At 43.7% G+C, this 22,570-nt stretch overlaps 1 protein-coding gene across 8 annotated transcripts in view; it reads left to right on the forward strand.

Annotated features, from left to right (window-relative positions):
- The window catches only part of CD58 (CD58 molecule), a 63,337-nt gene that overhangs the window by 26,597 nt on the left and 14,170 nt on the right, over positions 1–22,570 (forward strand). For 2 of the 8 annotated variants that reach the window (XM_027535836.1, XM_027535864.1), the window contains exons 3-6: positions 242–517; positions 5,946–6,017; positions 8,375–8,415; positions 13,336–16,397. In XM_027535836.1, the coding sequence (XP_027391637.1) occupies positions 242–517; positions 5,946–6,017; positions 8,375–8,400 (374 nt within the window). In that variant the 3' untranslated portion in view covers positions 8,401–8,415; positions 13,336–16,397. Of the gene's footprint in view, positions 1–241; positions 518–5,945; positions 6,018–8,339; positions 8,416–13,335; positions 16,398–22,570 lie in introns of those variants that run through there. The other 6 variants (XM_027535838.1, XM_027535840.1, XM_027535855.1 and 3 more) reach the window with 4 other exon arrangements.

Here is a 22,570-nt window from a genome sequence, read left to right on the forward strand (position 1 = left end):
CTTTCAGACATCTTTGGATTTCAGAATTGAGGATAAGGGATTTGGGGCCTGTATCTGCACTGAATTTGAGCAGGTAGATCTGATCTAGAAGAAAAGAGAATTTTCTTACCTTGGTGCTCAAGGAGTGGTCTGCTTATCTTTTCAAGCACATAAGGAAGTTGGAAGTTCTTTGTGAATTTGTGGATGAGGAGTTTAAATATTATTCTTTTCTGTACTAAACATCCCTTTTTTTTCCCCTCAGCACCTCCTCCATCACCGTCAACATTTTGCTCATTGTCTGATGATGGAAACATTACTCTCACCTGCGAGATCATGGAAGCGGGCTATGACATTGATGGTAACCTCCTACAGTATTCGTGGGAATGTCCGCCAACAGTACAGTGTCACCGTGGCTTGAGTCCATCTGAAGCATATGTCTTAAAGAAAAGTGATCTTTCACAGAATGTTCAATGTGTCGTTAGCAATCCATTATTCAGAACATCAGCTTCCATCTCTTTGTCAACCTGTGTGCCAGAGGGTGAGTAAGTGACTGCATGGGTTATGGTAGAGGTCCTATATACAAATGGGGTTCTTGGACCACTGGTGATCATGAATTTCACACCACAGATTAGTGGCTAACTTTCAGTTCACAAATTTGAAACATAAAATGAGTTATAGTTTTCACAGATACTTTAAAAAAACCTTTTTGTTTGTTTGGCTACACAGAGTCTTAGTTGCAGAATGTGGAATCTTTAGTTGCGGCATATGGAATCTTTAATTGCAGTGTTCAAACTCTTACTTGCAGCACGTGGGATCTAGTTCCCTGAACAGGGGTTGAACCCAGACCCCCTGCACTGGGAGCGCAGAGTCCTAGCCATTGAACTACCAGGGAAGTCCCCCCTTTTTTTAAGATATAAATCTAGTATTTTTTAGTACTTTGTGTCAAGCACCATTCTAATACATGTGTTAATTCTGTTCCCACACAATCTAATAATTATCCTTATTTTATGGGGGAAACCAAGATGTGATTGGGAGTTTAAGGTGCTTGTCCAAAGCCACAAACCTGTAAGTGGTAGAACCTGATTTTGAAATTAGGCCATCTGGCTTCAGAGTCCATTCTCTTAATTACTCACACTTATTCACTGCTTCCTAATATTCTTCATAACCATTATGTTCTCCACGTGTGCATGTGTGCCACAAGAAAGTGCATTCAATATGCTTGTGTAGGCTAATATTTGATTAATAGCATGACAATCTGTCTCAGCTATGGTCTTTTTGTGCTGCTCAAGTATCATGTATATTTGTAATTTACAGTTCTCCTTATCTATTTTTTTTTGTATTGTACCTCCAGTTTACAAACAGAAGGATCAGTAATTTGAAAGTGGTTCATTAAAGCCTAAGAGATGAAATGTATAGTAAATACTGTATTTCAGGATAATACCACAATTGTAAAGTGTGAACTGGATTCTAGGGCAGCCAGAGAATGTGAGTCTCCTTAGGCTGGGCAGGGTGATTCTGTGAATAATTTTTTTTCTAAACAGATAAAACAGAAAAAGACAAAAAATGAATATAATGATATTGGTTTGTAAATCGGCCCACTGGTTATGAAGGGCAAGGAGGGACTGAAGAAGAAGGCAGCCACTCCAGATTAGTGGTGGCAGGTTTAATAAGCAAGGAAGCTTACTTAGGAGGCTTGTCTTGGGTGACCTCAAGAGGAATAGACCTCTATGTCTGCCTGCCAAATCTTAGAATTTATATAGAGATCATGATTCAGTCACATAGGCCATCCTGATGGTCTCACAACTCTTGAAGTTCTCTCTCTAGGCTACATCCTTAAAAACAGTTCTCATGGTGGGACTAGCTGGGAGCATGTACATTTCAAGCACAGGAGTGGTTGTCCTGGGCCTCTGATGGCCTGGGTCCAGTTGTCCAGTCAACTTAAAATCACATCCTTTTTAATGATATCTTCCAACAAATGAATATGAACAAATTTGAATTTTATTTGGCTCCTGAGCCATTCTCCCTAAGTCTCCCACATATTGAACTTTTAAAAAACTTTTCAGATAATGATATAAAGCCATTAAGGTTATGATATCATTTTCAGACAAAGCAGTGTGACTTCTCCAGTAAAACAAACAAATGCTTCCAGGAAAAGTACGAAATGGCTTCCAATTCGTAACTGATAGATTGGGTCTCTAAAAACAGAGGAAAGACCAAGCCCACAGAGGTGTCTTTCAAAGCATTTATACAAGTAACACAGTTGCCAAGAATATTAAAAAACCGTTTGTAGAGTTAATGACAGTTGTTCTGTTTGGAGCAAACATTCCTTCATTACTTCCACTTACCGGGTTTTGCATAATGCCCAGGGCGTACAGCGTGGAAATGCAGTTTGCGTGCTTTACAGTGAGAAGAAGAAACAAAACCAATGCGCTTTTGGCTTTGACATGTGTGCAGTGTGTACAACCGACTAGGAGAAAGAGGTTGACTGTCTACAGAATGAACAAGCAAGCTGAAATCTTGAAAGGCTTCAGGTGTTCAAAGAGTCAATATACTTGAAGGAAATCAGTTCAGTTCAGTTGCTCAGTTGTGTCCGACTCTTTGCGACCCCATGAACTGCAGCACGCCAGGCCTCCCTGTGCATCACCAACTCCCGGAGTTCACCCAAACTCATGTCCATTGAGTCGGTGATGCCATCCAGCCATCTCATCCTCTGTCATCCCCTTCTCCTCCTGCCCTCAATCTTTCCCAGCTTCAGTGTCTTTTCCAATGAGTCAGCTCTTCGCATTAGATGGCCAAAGGAAATAATTCTATTACCTTTGAAATATTGAAGGAAATATTATTATTACTATTATTGAAGGAAATAATTTCTAAATAAAATCCTTTATAGAATTATGTGGGATATTTTAAGATTTTCAAGCATTTTGCCCTCTCAGTTTTCATTTAACCTCTGCCCTTAGAATCGAATGCTCAAGATGCTTTTCCCTGTTGATACCTTGAGAAAAGATTGTCACAATAGCATCCCTTTCATTGATACAAAATTTGTTGTTGTTCATTCGCTACATTGTGTCCAACTCTTTGCAACCCCATGGACTGTGGCACACTAGGTTCCTCTGTCCTCTACTATCTCCCAGAGTTTGCTCAAATTCATGCCCATTGAGTTGGTGATGCCATCTAACTGTCTCATCATCTTTTGCCCCCTTCTCTTTTTGCCTTCAATCTTTCCCAGCATCGGTCTTTTCCAGTGAGTTGACTCTTTGCCTCAGGTGGCCAAAGTGCTGGAGCTTGTTTTAGCAAGTCATTCCAGTGAAAATTCAGGGTTGATTTCCTTTAGGATTGACTGGTTTGATCTTGCAGTCCAAGGGATTCTCAAGTGTCTTCTTCAGCACAATTCAAAAGTATCAATTCTTTGGCACTCAGCCTTTATATATGTATCTAGTTCATTGTGCTATATCCCTGAAACTAACACAATATTTGAAAGCAAGGATAAATGATTAACTTTTCTCAACTAAAAAAGGTAATAATAATAATTGAAGGTAGGCAGCTTTGGTCACATTGCTGCTTTATGCAATTGTCAGAAACCCAAGTATGGTTTAGCTCCTGCCACCTCCCCTGCTGTCTCAGGAGTGGGACCCAGGAAGGGAAAAATAGTGTGTCTTACCCCTTCCAGGGAGACTTTTGAGAAATACCACACAAGCCGCCTTGCATCTCATTGCCCAAAACTTGTCACATGATTAAACCTAACTACAAGAAAGGTTGAGAAACTAATTTTTTAGGTGAGTGGCAGTATGCCCAGCTGCAGATCTGAATTCTTTTACTAAAGAGGAGAGAATAGGTATGTGGGACAACTTAACAGTTCCTAACCAGGGACCACTCAAATCAAACCAATGCCTATTCATTCTAACCCAGCTGTGCTCCAACTAAGAGGAAAGGGTGTGTGTTCATATTCTCATTCATTCATTCATTTTCTATCTCCTCTTACGTTTCCTCCCCTCCCCTCTCCTCCTCTCCCCTGTCTCTTATCGATGTTGTATTTGCTGTTAGTGACCCTACTGTCTCCCTTAGCAATGTGTGGTGATTATTTTGCCATATCCTCTCTGTTCTGCCCTTAGAGTTTTGGTAGGTGGATAGAGTCCATCTGATGAACCATCATTATTTTCTGTTGTGGACACTTTGGTTATTTTATCTTTTTGATATTGTAAGACTGTAGTAAATATCTTTGTGCCTTTTTTGGAGAGAGAAGAGAGGCACATCACTGATTCTGTCTGTAGCTTAGCATCTTAGAGATGGAACTGAAGAATCAAAGGACATTAGTAGAGATTCCAGTAGGTTAATGGTAATAGCTAACAGGCTTCCCAGGTGATGCACTGTTAAAGAATCCACCTGCCAATGCAGGAGACTCAGGTTCAATCCCTGGGTTGGGAAGATCCCTTGGAGAAGGAAATGGCAACCCGCTCCAGTACTCTTGCCTGGGAAATCCCATGGGCTGAGAAGCCTGGTGGACTGCAGTCTATATGGTCACAAAGAGTTGGACATAACTGAGCACACAATAACTAATCACGGTTCTTACATGTATTGATTCAATTAATGCTCACAATTGCCCTAGGAGGCATATTTATCAGGTCAAGAGAAACCTGAGTCTCTGAAACATTAGATCACTCACTAATCCAGCGTGTGGCAGTGATTCAGTGAGACTGTAGGCACATCATTTAGCACAGTGTCAGCTGCTCTATGGTAAACATTTCTAAGGCTTGCTGTGCACGGCTGCCACATTGCCCTGCCAAGCACACGATGCCAAGTTGTGCTGCCAGTGGCAGGATGGGATGGCCAAATAGTGAAATATTTGCCGCTTTTAATAAAAAAGCACTGGACCTGATATGTATCAACCTTGTGCATATAAAATTATTTAGAAACATGGGCAATTCTCTTTATTCACAGTGAAAGTGAAGTGACTTGCTCAGTCATATCCAACACTTTGCAACCCCATGGACTATCCATGGAATTCTCCAAGCCAGAATACTGCAGTGAGTAGCCTTTCTCTTTTCCAAGGGATCTTCCCAACCCAGGGATCGAACCCAGGTCTCCCGCACTGGAGGTGGATTCTTTACCAGCTGGGCCACAAGGGAAGCCCAAGAACACTGGAATAGGTAGTCTGTCCCTTCTGCAGGGGATCTTCCTGACCCAGGAATCGAACTGGGGTCTCCTGCATTGCAGGTGGATTCTTGACCAACTGAGCTATCAGGGAAGCCACTTATTCATGTAGTTATGTTTTATTAAGTCACTGTGAACACAGAATTAGTGAATAGTGAATCATTACTCCCAGGGGAGATATAGGGTTAGGTTCTTCCAAGTCTCTGGTCACGTGTTTGAAAAGGAATCATTATAGAACCTTGTTTTACGTGTGTTTCTGTTTAAAGACACATTATTTAATATATGTGATTAATGCATGAATGGTGAAATTCACAGCCAGCAGGACCATAACTGATGCCTAAATGAAGCTTATCTAACATGTGTATTCTATGACTCACACAGCCTGCTTGCGTTTGGGAAATGCTGTGTGTCTTATAGAGAGAATACACGTGTTAAATAAGCTTCATTTAAGTATCAATTATGGTCCTTCTGGCATTTCAGCACTGTTTTTGAGGGCCAGTTTAGACAGTGAAATAAGCAACAAAAAAGCACAAAATGTGGAACACGTGGGCACTAAAGAGATCACAAATAGGATTGTGTCTACAGTACAACGGCCAAAACATGAGGGCAGAGTTTTGCCTTGAACCTCGGTTGGGAACAACAGTTTTCAGCATTTTGTTGCCCGTGTCAGCGTATGACTATGAAAGCACTACAGGTGTTGGTTTGAATAAACTTTAGCGAATAGATAAATTGCAAATATGAAATCTGCATAGAAGGAGGGTCAGCTGTATCTGTTTTGGTCAGTTCAGCTAATTGTATTTCTTTTTTTTTTTTTCCAGATAATACAAGGCATAGGTATGTGCTTTTTGCCATACTGCCAGCAGTAATATGTGGCTTGCTGTTTTTAAAATGTATGTATACTTTTTTCCTTAAAAAGTTTTCAAATGGGAATTGGTTTTTCAAAGGCCAGAAAATGATTAATTTGAAGATGAAAACAAAGTTTGACATTTTAGTTGTTTCACAAAATCTTTTTTGTTGTACTTGTTGGCTGGGGTTCCCGGGTGTGTTGGGTTCCCTGAGATTCTGCATTATCCTGAGGCGGTAGGACTCCTTGGGCCATAGAGAGCATTATAGGAGTGGGAACACAGCCAGTAATACTTGGGACCATTCCACAGCCTCCTGTCTATGGTCTGCCTCAACGTATGTTACACTTCTGGTCTCCAAGCCAGACTTTGCAAAAAACCCCAAAACTCTTCCTCTTGGCTGCTGTGGTCATAATTCCCATGACTTACAGCCCAGAAGCAAGTCTTAGGTAAGGAGGAGTTTTTATTGAGTCAGGTGATGTACAGAGGGTAAAGCTGACATGGTATTACTTGTATTGCCTTCCTCAGTCTCCTGAGATCTCGGGCCAATCCAGAAGGCAACCCATATGCCCTGGAGAACTGGTGACCCTGTCCCAGCCTATTCTTTCCTGGTGACAAGAAACCCCTCCTTAAGTCCTAGAGGATGCCGACCTGTTTGTAAATCTCAGACTAGGGGTTCTTGAAGCCCTAACAGTTTCCGTATCAGCCTTCACCAAGAGGAAACTTACAATTCGTCGCTCCCATAGGGATTGTTGAAGAGTAAGCTTTCCACAAGGTGAAGGCATCCTGGATCCACGTCATTTCATACTTGTGTCTTGAATCAAGTTCACAAACTAGATTTCAGTTTCCCTAGACCTGCAGCGTTCAGTGTGGTGGGTACTAGCCACATGTAATAATCTAAATATAAAATTTAATCAATGAAGATTAAATAAAATTTAAAATTTAGTTCCTCAGTCCTACTAGCCACATTTCAAGTGCTCACAGATGGCCAGTGGCTACCATGTTGGACCAAATAGAGAACAATTCCATCACTTCAGAAAGTTCTATTATAGGCCAATACTGACCTAGTCTATTCTGGGGTACTGGCCCTAGAATGTGATTTCCCAAAGATACCATTTCTATATTATAGGTTTCAAATACCATGAAGATCTCTAAGTAATCAACTATCAGTCAACTGAATCTCCTCTAAACAAGTTATAAAAAACTCAGCTGAAGAAGGTTTTAAGGCATCATTACCAATAAGTAAAACATCAGGGAACTCAAGTGTTCTTTTAAAAAATTATTTTTAATCCCCAAATAGCAGTAGTAAATAATCTCTTTAACAGATTGGTACCCAGAAACCAAAATAATTTTCTACTTGTATGTTTTTTTGGGGGGTGGGGGTAAGATGTCTATGATCGCAACTCCTGAACCTAAAAAAAGAGCCCTGTGTACCCATATAACTCCAAAACAACTGACTTATTAAAACAAACAAAAATAAACCTTTATTCAATGGAAGGAAACTTACCCCAGTGGAGGTACTGATAGCACCATATATTCCCCCCCACCCCCCACCAAAAAGTAACAAATAATTACTTCAGTAAGCATCTCAATCTTAAAGCCATGAATTGGAAAGATGAGGTATTTGGCATGGAGCTATCAAAACGGGAGAGAGTTGAATGTAAACAGCGCCATCAGGTAGTTGACACTTTGACAAGCTCATTCAACCTTGTGGACTCAGCTGCTGGATCATTAGCATGACTCCAGGCTAACTGGTGCCTTTGATGGGGAGGAAACTGAGGGATACATGTGAGACCATATCTTAACATCCAAACTGGTGCTGTCAAAATGGTAGCCACATGTGGCTGTTGAAACCATTAAATATGAAGAGTCCAAACTGAGATGTGCCATCAGTATAAAATAAACACTAGATTTGTAGGACTTATTTCAAAAGGAATGTAAAGTATCTGATTAATAATGTTTATACTGATTATTTGTTACAGTAATATTTTTGATATGTTGGGCTAGTTAATAAAGTTAATTTCATCCATTTCTTTTTACTGTATCATGTGGCTAGTAAGCATGTGTAATTACTTATGTGGCTTACATTAAATCCCCATTGGGCAACACTGGTCCAGAATATTCTAGCCTTCCCTCCATCTTTAGCTTCATGCAAAATTGCTATAGAAAACATTCATCAACAGTTTTTGTTTTTCTATCATCTGATGACCAATTTTTGAACAACTCTTTGGCTCAACTCAGTAGCCAATTTGATGTGAGCATTTAGGAGAGTAGGAAAGACTAGCTTGACAGGGCTGTGCTCTTGAGTTTTTCCAGTTCAGGCCTCTAGCCAGCAACCCCACATTTCAGCTTTTTTTTTTTTTTTTTCAGCTCTTTAATTGAGACAAAAATGTCTTCATTTGTAGGTTTTCTGGGACGTCATAGCCAATGAAACTCGGGGGCCTAGGTAAGTAACCCATAGACTGCTCAGTGGGCATGGTATGTATCATGTATTAAAAGCAGAACAACCCCCATGTAGAGGGCCTGTTCTTTGGGGAACCAGGTTCTACTTATCTGTCAGTTGCCTTGAACAGTAATAAGTAATATCAGCAGATTACTCACCACAGTTCATTAAGCACCAACCAGTCACTTTCCATGTAACATCTCATTCAGTCCTCTCATTGAGCTTTGCATGGGGGTATCTTTACAGCTTGTTTAGAGACATCAAATGGAAGACTTGGAGAAGTCAAGTCACGTGACTCATAAATGGTAGAGCTGGGATTCAAATCGAGGTCTTCAGACTCCATGGGTTATCCTGTTAACCACCAAAAATATACTCCCTCCTTCTTCTATCCCAGGAAAATGGAGCCAAGGATAAGGTTCACTTAGGGAGCCAGGATCAGAGCTGGGCCTGCATCATGAACAAAAGATAGGATCCAAACACAATGAATGGTGGCCATGGGTGAAGGAAGTTGCCTTAAGGAGATCCAGAAGTCCCTGTCCTTGCAGAATCCCCATGGTCAGGAGGCAGAGGCCAATGAGCTAGACTTTTAGGAATTCGGGGAAGAGTAAAGCTCAGGTCTGGAAAGGGCAGGGTTGGGGGTGGCAAGTCACCCCTTTTGAGGCAGCATATGTTGATGGGATAGGGGTTGAGCCAGGCCAGGATATTGAGAGAGAGCTACCAAGAGGTCCAGTGATTTATTTCTGAGAAACCATTGAGGATTTTTGAGCAGAGCTAGAAGGCAATGGCACCCCACTCCAGTACTCTTGCCTGGAAAATCCCATGGACAGAGGAGCCTGGTAGGCTGCAGTCCATGGGGTCGCTAAGAATCAGACATGACTGAGCAACTTCACTTCACTATGCTTTGGGAAGATGTCTGTATTGGTAAAGCATACAATGAATAAATAGACAAGAGGCAAAACATGGGGACACTGGTTAGTGGATAAATCTAGCCAAGCAGAAGAGAAGCTGTATTGGTGTGAAAGTGAAGTCGCTGAGTTGTGTCCAACTCTTTTCGACTCCATGGACTGTAGCCTACCAGGCTCCTTCATCCATGGGATTTTCTAGGCAAGAGTACTGGAGTGGGCTGCCACTTCTTTCTCCAGGGGATCTTCTCAACCCAGAGATCAAACCCAGGTCTCCTGCATTGCAGACAGACGCTTTGCCATCTGAGCCACCAGGGAAGCCACCTAGCAAGTTGGTGTAATCAAAATGCTTCAGAGCGACTGGCTCATGTTGTGCTGTGCTTAGTAGCTCAGTCGTGTCCGACTCTTCGTGACCCCATGGACTGTAGCCCACCAGGCTCCTCTATCCATGGGATTCTCTAGGCAAGAATACTGGAGTGGGTTGCCATGCCCTCTCCTCCAGGGGGTCTTCCCAACCCAGGGATCGAACCTAGGTCTCCCACATTGGAGGAGGACTGGCTCATAATGGTGCCCAATAAATGTTAGCTATTTTGGTTATGACTCTTTTCAAGAAAGGAGCCGAAAGCAACAGGAATTTCAACCCTTGGCAGCACTGCCAGACATAGCAGGAGTCAGATGGAGCCCGTTTGGGAAGGTGGATTTGTGCTCAAGTCAGGCCAAGTTTGGGGTGCAGGCACATTATGTGGGTAGAGATATCCAGCACCTAGTTGGAGAAGTGGCTGGAGGGGCTGGGGCTGAGGTTACAAGTTGGGAAGCATCTTTGTTAGGACAGTAACGGCTTCCCAGAGCATCTGAGGTCACCAAGAAATAGAAGCCGGAGGCCCTAAAGTGGAGGACGAGGTGGAGGAGTCCAGGAGGAGAGCCAGGTGGTACCCTGTTATGGATCCAAGGGAAGAAGCCATGCATTAGAGCTTCAGAGAGGCAGAGGAGGAGGGCGGTGGTCAAGACCTTTGGCTTGGCTGAGTGATTTGGCTGGCTTTCATGAAAGCCACTGGGTGAGTGGTTGGAGTAGGGTGATGGAGCCATCACTGCCATGCAGTGATGGCCTGAGAGCAGTGGTACCATTGGGACCACTGTGTGGGCTGGGAGGTTTCTTTCTCTCCAGCTGCTGGCCAGGACAGTGACCAAGTCACCTGGCAAGTCAGCTACTGCAGAAGGCCTGGGGCAAGGGATTCTAGAAGACAGCTCAGCCAGCTGCAGGGTGCAGGCTGGGCAGGGGTACTGAGGCCACCAGGGGTTGGTGGGCTAGGAGGCCCCGTGGAGAGAGGGTGAGAAGGGATCGGCCATGGATGAGGTGAGAGGCAGGTGTGCTAGCAGTGTAGGGGCAGCAGCAGAAGACCTGGAGGTTATGGTCAGAGGTGGGGCGTTCAGATCTGAAGCAGTGCTCGTGAGGGCAGGTGAGGGTGAGATCCCAGGCAGGGCCTCTGCTGAGATCCTGATGGTAACAGTTGATGTGTGGCCTTCATGAACAATGACAGGAGATGTTGTTCATGGGAGGGCTGTCATCCAGGGCCACTGAGAAAGGTGACGGGGTAGTCCAGGCCACGTTCCTTTACCTGCTCCTTTATTCTTTCAACAAGCACTCTTATGGAGGTGACTAGATGGCAGGCACTGTGTGAGCCGATGGCTTGAGATCAGTGTACCCAGTGAGGCTAGACGTTGTATGAGATTCAGAGAAAGCATATATTAGGGATCCTACCTCTGAGAAACTTAAGGTCACACTGGGGAGAATGGATGGGCATGTAAGAAACAGAAGGCATTCCAGCTGGGAGAAGCAGCAGAGGCGGAGACATAGGCAGGAACCAAACATCATTGTTATTGATAAAGATGTCGGCCTGCTTAGCATCAAATTGAAGAGGTGGTGAAAGAGACCATATTTGCAAGAAAATCTTTGGAAGTCAAGAGCATTAAAATGAGTGATATGGGAGTAGGGAGGCATTTGTAGGTTCTGTGGCACTAGAATTTTTCATGAAAAATATTGCCTTGGGATGATGAGCTAGGAAGAGAAAACTGACATCTCAGGGTAACATCCTGAGGAATAAATAGGTAGCTTGGGGCTGGGTGTGGGAGAGGAGCTTACTTTTCTTGGTATATTTTTGTTGGCTGCTCAGATTTTGTATTTTGTGTGTTTCTTACCTATTTAAGAATGCCTTTTAGATTTAAAGAGCCCACTGTGGCTGCAAAGGGGAGTTCCCTAAACTCAATTATTAAAGGGTTAACAGATGTGGTGGTGGGGCAGGGCTGGGGGAGGAATGGGGGAGGCGGGGACAAGCATAACCAGGAAGAAATGCAAATTTGTCACATCTCTGTGAGTAGCCATGTGCGGATGGTGAGAGTTGTACCATTAAGAATTAGGCTGAGCACTGAAGAATTGATGCTTTCAAATTATGGTGCTAGAGAAGACTCTTGAGAGTCCTTTAGATAGCAAGGAGATCAAACCAGTCAATCGTAAAGGAAATCAACCCTGAATATTCATTGGAAGGACTGATGCTGAAGTTCCAATACTTTGACCACCTGATTTGAAGAGCTGACTCATTGGAAAAGACCCTGATGCTGGAAAAGATTGAGGGCAGGAGAAGAAGGGGGTGACAGAGAATGAGATGGTTGGATGGCATCACCAAATCAATGGACATGAGTTTGAGCAAGCTCCGGGAGATAGTGAAAGACAGGGAAGCCTGGCATGCTGCAGTCCGTGGGGTCACAAACAAGTCAGACATGAGTCAGAAGCTAAACAACAAGGTTCTTAGTGAGGAAAATGCCTCTTTCCTTTACCTAACCCCTCTGATCCCAGCACTAATTATTTTTGTTGTCAAATTTCTTTATTTTAACTTTCCCCAAACTAGAAGATATAAAACAAGAATTTGTTGTGGTTTTAATTTGTATTTTCCTAATGACTAATGATCCTGAACATCTTTTCATGTCCAGCACAAATGGACATGAAAATGAACACTAATGGACAGTTTTTTACAAACTCCTTTTACCAAAGTCATGCAGATCTTTTGGAACTCTGGTCTGATCTGGTCTATGGAAATACAGACTGTGGGGAAGACAAAAAAAAAAAAAAGCCATGAAATGACCTTTTCTCAGTTCAAAGGAACGTTCTCAGGCAGGGCTGTAGCTGAGTTGATTTACTCTGAGTCACTCAAGGGTGTTCTGTCATCACCACAAAGACGAATAATCAGGAAGAGAAGCTGAAAGAAGAAAACCATGGCCAGGATATTCTTGTGGCAAAGGAAATGGCTGTTAGAAGGGGTGGCAGTTTACCTGTGGGTCTTAAAAGCTCAGGTCTGTTATTTGGAGATACCAGGATTCAATTCAGCATGAAGTGAGCCCTAATTCTTCATAAAAGAAATAGTTCATGTCATAGGCTCAGTAATTACACTAAAGTCATCATTCCACTCACGTTATCAACAAGTATACTCTCTCAAGCCATTCAGCACATGGCAAGATGTCAAATAAGTTCTCTCCCATCCTACACTTGGCAAACATCATAATGAAAATAATAATCAAGTAATATTTAGTACAGGAATTACACATCTGATAAAAAAAAAAACTCCATCTTAAAGTAGTGAAGAGAAGTTACTTTTAAAATGACAGCATAATTAGAAAATATTTGAAGAAACAAAGAAAAAGTTAAAATCCTTGTATGTGTCACATAGAAGAGTAAATGTCAGATGAAAAACAAAACTCAAAAAAGCGCAAGTGTAAAAAGATCAAGACTGAGTTGGTTTGAGAAGCTGGGGCTCTGAATTTGTGCTGTGTACCAGGATAGCACTCCTGGGAGATCTCCAGCTACCATCCCATAAGGACCCAAGACCAGTCTCCCTCCGTCTCTGCTCCCTAGAACTCTTGCTTTTGATGGGTTTATTACAAAAGGGCTTCCTGCATTAGAATAAGAGGGCCGTATACTGCAACACAGATGGACTGTGTTTTATTCTAATATGAGATATTTCTTTTATAGTGCCTGTTGTTTGGTAACAGAAGATGAAATGGAACACGTGGTAATTAAGTTATTTCAATCGCTTCGGGAAGGCATCTGATTTACCATTCACGTATTACCTTCTCCTTGAGGAAACTGAAAGTCTGCCTGAAATTGACCGTTTATAAGACGTTTCCTAGAAGAAACAAGGACTAACACACAACAGGCATTAGTTTCTGCTCTGTCACCCACACTGAACATCACTAGATACTATCTTGTTCCTTAATTGTTAATTACAAGTTGTATTTTTCTAGAGATGTAAATGTTTGTAAATAATGTAAGTATGTGTATATATATGACGAAGCAACTCCCAGAATTTCCTTTATCTTCCAGACTTTCGTCCTGATATGGGCTCCTTGGCCTTTTCTGACCCCATCTATCACCAGTAAAACCCCTTGTATCCTCTTTAATGAATGTCCACGTCCCCTTTCTGTCCTCATGAACACGGTCAGCCATCTCAAGGGCAAGCTCTCCTCTCCTCTGCGGCTTGTGCAATGGCTCAGGGGGAGGAGGGGCATTGTCCTGGCTCAGCTCTGCTTCCAGACTGTTGCTCCTTCTCCAGCTCTGATGCTCACACCAGCAGACCCATACCACCCAATAGCCCTTTTCCGAGTTATCTTTGTTATTCCTCATGCCATGAAGATTTTAACACCAGGTGGAAACCACTCTCAACTCTGCCCCTTTCAGAATTGGAGTGTTTTCAAAACCTGTAACTTCCAATACCCTGGCATGGTCTCCCCCAGGGATCTCAGCTTCCTTTCCCAGCACTGCCTGGGCCCTGCTCCTGGTCTTTTCAGCAATATCGCAGCCCCTCACTATCTTAGTCCCCCTGACTTAGCAGCCCCTCACTAGCATGCCCTCTTAGCATGCCCTCTTTGCTTGCTGTCTTCCACACCACACCCCCAAGGGGCCCTAATCCAAAACTCCAGCAGTCCAGCCAGGACCTGCAAGCTGGCCACCCTGCCTCTTCCCTGGCCCTCATCCCCTCTGAGTCCTCCTTCTCCTCACTATTTGGGGTCTCCAGTGTTCATCAGTGCATCTCCACCCTCACTCTTTACCCCTATACTTGGCCAGACCCCAGCTGTGGTTATACTCACTTGTACTAGTTCCCTTCCCTCCATTCAAACTGCTGAACATCCTGGAGAAAAACATACCACCTGGCTGATGAGTTTCACTTCAATGACTGCACACCTCAAAGGGATTCCCAGTGTTTCTCAGATGTCCTCGTTGGATCACGCTGGTCCATTCGCTGCTTCCTCGTTTTGCTCTTACACTCATAACGCTGTGTCCTCATTCTCAACTTCTCATCGTGCTTCCTATATCACTGAAAAAAAGCACTGAGGAGACCCCCTTTCCTACTCCCCACCCTCCCACACCTCACACCCAGCTGCGTCAGCACCCAAGTGCCTTGCCTCCCCTCCTGTTACTGTGGGTGAACTCGTCTCGCTCCTCCCAACACCAATCTCTCCACTTGTCTTAGTCTGCTTCGGCTGCCATAACAAAATACCGCAGACTGGGTGACTTAAAAAACAGAAATGTATTTGTCCTAGTTCTAGAGGCTAAGCCCCAGATCAGATGCTGGCCAGTGTGGTTCCTGGTGAGGTCTCTTCCTGTCTGGCTATGTCCCCACATGGCAGGGAGAAGAGCTGTGGTATCTGTTCCTTTAAGAAGGGCACCAGTTCTGTTGGATTGGGGGCCTCCCCTTATGACCTCATCTAACCTGTATCCTCTCCTCCCAGGCCTTACCTCCAAATATAGTCACAGCAGGAGTTAGGGTTTCAACGTCTTTCAGGGGATGGATCATTCACAATGCTGCTGCATGGGATCACATCTCCCCTCATCTACATAAGGACATCACTCTTGTCTTGTCCACCCCTCTCTCCCAGCATCAGCTCTTGCCTTTCTATGATATCATACATACTGTCATTTCTCATATCTTGAAGAAAAAACAAAATACTCTTGACTACACTTTCCCATCCAGCTCTTGTCTCACTTTTCTGCTCTCTTTTATGAAAAGTTCCTCAAAAGAATGATCTGTACTTTCTTTTTCTGACTCTTCTCTCTCCATTCTTCCTTGAACACAGGTCAGTCAGGCTTTCACTCTCACTACTTGCCAAGCTTACCAAGATCTTGCCGAGATCAAGCTTGCCAGGCCTTCTTATAAGATCGGATGGCCAGTTCAAGACCTCCTCTTCTTCTGCCTGTAAGCATCATCTGAAGCAGTGGAGGGCCCCTTACATATTTTAGTGCTTTCTAGGTGCTAGGTTGGTCTTCCCTGGTGACTCAGTGGTATAGAATCCGCCTGCAGTACAGGAGATGCAGAGATGCAGGTTCAGTCTCTGGGTCGGGAAGATCCCCTGGAGGAGGGCATGGCAACCCATTTCAGTATTCTTGCCTGGAGAATCCCAGGGACAGAGGAGCCTGGTGAGCTTCAGTCCCTGAGGTTGCAAAGAGTCAAACATGACGCGTAACTTTGCCCACACACATACACACACAGATACTAGGTTCAGTGGGGTGTTCAAGATGAAGGAAGCTCATAGTGTGGCAGGGCAGGCAGACCTGTGATTGCTTGTGGGATATATACCAGGTCCTAAAATGGAAGTGTATGCAAAGGAAAAAGGAGGTAACCCTAAGACCCAGCAATCCCACCCATTGGTATATACCCAAGAGAAATACGTCCAGAAAACTTGCACGTGGATGTTCATAGGTCGTTATTCACAGCAGCCAAACAATGGAAATCCTCCAAATACACATACAGGGATGAATAGATCAATAAAATATGGTCTGTCCATACAATGGAGTAATACTCAATATAAAAAGTGATAAAGGTCTTTAGGAATGCAAATGTTTGATGATACCTGGTAAAGAAAAAGTCATTCTTACTCTAAGTGGTTGGCGGGGTGGGGAGGGAATACTGACTGTGAAGGGGAATGAGGGCTTTAGGGGAGTTAACGTTGTTATTTCTTGACCCACATAATATTTACAACAGAGTATACCTACGGTGTGTTTGTATAACATTAAACAATGTTTTTCAAAACTCAAAATACTGAAGTTCTGATTCATGCTACAAAGTGGATGAACCTTAAAAATATACTCAGTAAAAGAAGCCAATGTGCACTGCTGTATGTGAAATAGCTACCTAGCGGGAACCTGCGGTACAGTGCTGAGAGCCCAGCTTAGTGCTCTGTGATGACCTAGAGGGTGGGATTGCGGGGGCGCGTACAGTGCTGAGAGCCCAGCTCTGTGCTCTGTGATGACCTAGAGGGTGGGATTGGGAGGTAGGAGGGAGGCCCAAGAGGGAGGTGATATATGTATACATACAGCTGACTCACTTCTTTGTACGGGAGAAACTAACATTATAGAGCAAATATATTGGAGAGGGAAATGGCAACCCACTCCAGTATTCTTGCCTGGAAAATTCCATGGACGGAGGAGCCTGGTGGGCTACAGTCCATGGGGTAGCAAAGAGTCAGACACGACTGAGCCTGCAGCACCCCAGTTTTTAAAAAGAGATCCCATGTTATACAATTATATTTATACAAAATTTCCATATAGGGCTGGGAGGAGGATGTTGGGTGTGGGGAAGGAGTGATTACTCATGAGTACAAGGTTTCTTTGGGGGGATGATGAAAACCTTCTAGAACTGATTGCCTAACTCTGAAGAGACTAAAATTATTGAACTGTACACTTTAAATAGGTGGATTGTATAGTATGTGCATTATGTCCTAATAAAACTGTCATTACTAAAAAAACTAAGGAACTGGGACTTCCCTGACGGGAAGACTCCAAGCTTTACTCAGACACTGAGCAGTTAAGACTCTGAGCTTCCACTGCATGGGGCACGGGTTTGATCCCTGGTCTTGGAAATAAGATCCCTCAAGCCTAGTGGCTGCCCCCCCCCCCAAAAAAAAGAATAGGAGGGGACTGCCCTCCTATCCTGAAGCAGGACTTCCTCATCAGCTTCTCAGCCTGGGCTCAGCTCTTTGGAGGCTGAAAGGCTATGTATGCAACTTCTTCCTCTCAGGACTCTATGTTTCTCTACCCAGAACCCAAAGTTATCAGGTCAAAAGACAACTTCTGTTTGGAAGTTCGAGCAAAGAACTAGCTTCAGACACTAGCTGAAGTGAACCTATGAAAGCCCCTTAAACCAGAGTTTAATTTGGAATCTTGAGACAGGTTGTCCCATTGCGTCTCCCTTCTCCCTCTTCAGCTGGGCTCTGCCCCATGTACACGTCCCCCGGTCATCTGCCTTCTTCCACACCCATTTCCACACTGCCTCGTGCTTCCCACCCCTGTCCTCCTCCTGGGGGTGTCCTCTTGCAAAGCCACTGGAACCTCCTTTCCACCATCAACTATCCTACAGCCTCAGCCTTCAGCCGTAGGTTTTAGTCACACCCATCTCTGCATCTTGGCCCCTCTTCCCAAAAACTCTGTCTCCACTGGTAGCCCTCTCCAAGGGACAAGCAGGTCCTAGAACTTTCCTTGTTTCAGAAATGAGACAACTGATGTGCACTTGTCTGAGGTCAGTCAGACTAGGATTCAAACCCAGGCAGTGTGGCCCCTGAGGCCTCTTGACCACCAACCACACTGTGAGAAGACAGGCGCCTGTGGTCTATTTTCTACATATAGTTGGGAGTCCTTGGAAATGCTTTTCCAAGTTTTATGTTCACTCAAAGGAAAATTTTATCCATAATTTATGTATTCTCTAGAGAGAGGGCTTGCTTTTAACCACTTGTGTTGACCACATATCAAAGGCACCAAATATTATGCTGAGTTCTACCTTCTAGATTCAAAGCTTAGGGGTCCTCAGAGGTCTCATTGGTGGTTTAGTCACTAAGTCGTGTCCAACTCTTGCGGCCCCATGGCAGGCTTCTCTGTCCATGGGATTCTCCAGGCAAGAGTACTGGAGTGGGTTGCCATTTCCTTCTCCAGGGGATCTTCCCGACCCAGGAGTTGAACCCAGGTCTCATTAGACAGATGAAAAGCCTGGGGCTCAGAGAGGGAAGGGAACTAGACCAGCCACTCAACAGGTAGTCCAGCGAAGGGGCCAGAAGCAGGAGCCCGAAAATCTCAGCCTCGGCTCCAGTGCTTTTGTGTGACACCAGGGTTGTCTCCTAATATCCACCCTCAGATTTAACCCCTCACCAAGTGTCAGGTTTGTACAGCACCCCCAGGAAGCATGGCACTGGCCACTGAGGCCACGTAGTCAGAGGCCTGGCTCAGCTCAGCACCCTGGGAGGGGTTGTGGCACGTGTCATCTTGGGAGGTACCCATTCCTCTGGGTCAGAATGGAAGGAGTAGACGATGGTGGAAGTGAGAGCACAGTGAGCAAGTGTGTGGGTTGCCCGGGCTGCCTGTGTTAATGTCTGACGCCTGCATAATAAGAAAGCCCTTCCTCTTCTGCCAGGCTCTTCCTCTTCTTGATCTGTTTTTTTCTCTCAATATTTCTTTTTCAAGATTCCTTCCTGGGAACTTCCCTGGTGGTCCAGTGGCTAAGACTCCACACTCCCAATGAAGGGGGCCCAGGTCTGATCCCTGCTCCAGAAACTAGATCCCACATGCCACAGCTAAGAGTTTGCATGCTGCAACAAAGATCCGATACAGCCACATAAATAAATAAATAAATAGGGAAAAAAATCCCTTCCTGAAAACGGAAAACTAATGATCAAAGTAGTAGGCCTATGTGTCTTGATTTGGGAATCACTGAAAAGTGTTCCAATCAAGACCACCTCCCTCACCAGACTCCTGCGATCCTCTCACATCTTACATCTTTATCTTTTTAAAAAAATTTTATTCATCTTATTTATTTTTGGCTGTGCTGGGTCTTGTTTGCATCACAGGCTTTTCTCTGTTTGCAGCAAGCAGGGGCTACTCTCTAGTTCGGTGCACGGCTTCTCACTGCTGTGGCTTCTCGTGTTGTGGAGCATGGACTCTAGGCCTGTGGGCTTCAGTAGTTGCCACACGTGGGCTCAGTGGTTGTGGTTCCTGGGCTCTAGAGCACAGACTCTACAGTTGTAGCACATAGGCTTAGTTGCTCTGTGGCATGTGGAATTTTCCTGACCCAAGGACTGAACCCATGTCTCTTGCTTTGATAGCTGGATTCTTTATCATTGAACCACCAGGGAAGCCCTCCTTTCCCTTTTTAATATTTATTTTTAAATGTGTTTTTTATTGAGGTGACATTGGTTTATAACATTCATAAATTCATGAGTACCACATGTTTCTACTTCTGTAAACACTGCAGCATGCTCACCACCAAACATGTCATTTCCATCTGTCACCACACAGTTGATCCCCTTTACCTGTTTTGTCCTCCCCTTCCCCCAGCCCTTTACCCTCTGGTAGCCTAGTGTTAGTTGCTCCGTGGTGTTCATGCGATCCCATGAACTGTAGCCCACCAGGCTCCTCTGTTCTTGGGATTTCCTAGGCAAGAGTACTAGAGTGGATTGCCATTTCCTTCTCCAGGGGACCTTCCTGACCCAGGGACTGAACTCAGATCTTCCACATTGCAGGCAGGTTCTTTACCATGGGGGCTTCCCTGGTGGCTCAGAGGTTAAAGCATCTGCCCTCCAATGCGGGAGACCAGGGTTCGATCCCTGGGTTGGGAAGATCCCCTGGAGAAGGAAATGGTAACCCACTCCAATATTCTTGCCTGGAGAATCCCATAGACAGAGGAGCCTGGCAGGCTACAGTTCACGGGGTCGCAAAGAGTCGGACACGACTGAGCGACTTCACTTTTTTTCTTTACCATCTGAGCCACGAGGGAATCCATTCTTTATATCTTTGTGTTTGATTTGGTTTGTTTATTTATTTTATTTTTTGTTTGTTTGTTTTTGTTTTTATATTCCAAATAGAAGTGAAATCATAGGTTATTTTCTTTCTCTGTTTGACTTACTTCACTTAACATAATAACCTCAAGGTACATCCATGTTATTGCAAGTGGCAAGATTTCATTTTTTTTCATTGTGTGTGTGTGTATCTATATATCTACATATATATATGTATATATACCATATCTTCTTTATCCATTCATCTATTGAAGGGAACTTAGGTTGTTTTTAATCTCTTGTCTATTTTAAATAATGCTGTGATGAACATAGGGATACATATATCTTCTTGAACTAGTGTTTTCAGATTCTTTGGATAAATACGCAGAAGTGGGAGAGCTGGATCATTAACAAATGGAACTATGTCAATCTAAAAAGCTTCTGCACAACAAAGGAAACCATCAACAGAATGAAAAGACAACCTATCAAATAGGAGAAGATATTTGCAAATCATATATCCAGTATGGCGCTAATATCCAAAATCTGTAAAGACACCATACAACTCAACAGTAACAACAGCAAAAACACACACCCAATTTTAAAATGGCAGAGGAGCTGAAAAGACATTTTTCCCAAGAAGACATACAGACGGCCAACAGACACATGAAAGGGTGCTCAGCATCACTAATAACAGGGTAATGCAAATCAAAACCACCGTGAGACATCACTTCATGCCCGTTAGAATGGCTGTTATCAAAAAGGCAGGAAATAGCAAGTGTTGGTGAGAATGTGGAAGAAAGAGAATCCTCATACACTGTTGCGGGGAATGTAAATTGGTGCCGCCACCATGGGGAGAGTATGGAGGTTCCTCTTACTCACGTAGATGAAAGTAGTTGAGGCTGTGAAAATTCTGGAGGCCTGTTGGGGAGGGATGACTCATAAAGCTGCTTAGCTGACATGCGTCTACTGACATCATGCATCTACTGAGAAACAACCCATATAAGACCCTACAGCGAAAGAAAAGTGTGTGTTCCTATGTGTGCATGTATTTTCTTAACAAGTCATATTTTTCCAGAACATTAAAACAGCTTTTAAAAAAATGAAAAAAGGAATTCCCTGGCAATCCAGTGGTCAGGATTCTGTGCTTTCATTGCTGTGGGCCTGGGTTCAATGCCTGGTCAGGGAACTAATATCTCAAGCTGTACAGTGTTATTAAAAAAAAAGAAAATTGAAAAGTCTTAATTAATATTAAAACCTAACATTATTTTACATTTAAATATTTTACTTATACCAACCCCAGAATTAGACTGTTACTTTCCTGGCTTTAATGAAAGAAACTCATAAAACTTTCAAATCCTGCCTCTTTGCTTACTTTATTTTCAATTCAGAACATTGCCATGTTTGAGAATTCCTCTTGATCAAGTGACAATCTTAAATAATTTTCAGTTTAGCTCACTGCAGTTTCTTTCAGATCATGTCTTCATTTAAAAATTTGAGATTTTGCTCATCACAGAGTTTTTGGCATTAATTTTAATTTTTCAAATGATTGCATTAAATATCCTTATTTAATTGCTGAGCTTTTTTGGTTCTCTGTTAAGTTTTGTACCCAAAATGAGTGCCTCGCTGACCTCAACCTAGTTGCAGCCCAGATGAGAACCTTCTGAAAGCACAAGTATCATAGGAAGGGGAGGGAGGAAACCAATTCAACTATTCAACAGTGAATTCACTCAGTCATCCATATGTCCATCCATTCAAAAATCCATCCATTTTATTTCATTCAACACATTTATGGAGTGCCTACTATGTGCCAGGTACTGTTCTGGGCACTTGGGATATAACAATAAACAAAAGAAATGAAAACCTGCCTTCATGGGCCTGCATTCTAATGGAGGGGAATAGACACTAAACAGGATAAATAAGGAGGGTACAGCAGTAAGGGCTATAGAGGAAAATACAACAAGGAAGGGATAGGGAGCGCCAGAAATGGGAGGAAAGGCCTTGCTTGTAGAGCTTGGACAAGTTGGAAAACTGATCCCTGGGAATGAATATTCCCAGCTGAGGCCGAGGTGAGGGAAGGCCCGCTGTGACTACAGAGGAGTGGAGAGGCCCATTTGTTTTGTTTGGCCCTCACGGTGTTAACCATTTGTTTCGGATTTTGATGTTTTTAGACAGGCATGGCTTTATCCACAGGCCCTACTCTTCCCTATTGTCTTGCACTCATTTGGTTCCTGGCTCTGTGTACCAAGCCACAAGGATAATTGCACACGCTGTGTCCTATAAGCAATAGAGAGCCACAGGTCAGATGGACAGGGCAAAGGAGGTCCAGCCCAACCTGTGTGGGTAAAAGATCAAGGTCAAGCACGCTCAACCCTCAGGTCATTCAACATAAAGTCACAGTCCACAGAGCCGGAGTGGGGGTGCTCCCCAGAAGGGCTGGGGTTGACGTTTTC

The sequence above is a fragment of the Bos indicus x Bos taurus genome, chromosome 3 (assembly GCF_003369695.1).
Source record: "Bos indicus x Bos taurus breed Angus x Brahman F1 hybrid chromosome 3, Bos_hybrid_MaternalHap_v2.0, whole genome shotgun sequence".
Classification (NCBI taxonomy): Eukaryota; Metazoa; Chordata; class Mammalia; order Artiodactyla; family Bovidae; genus Bos; species Bos indicus x Bos taurus.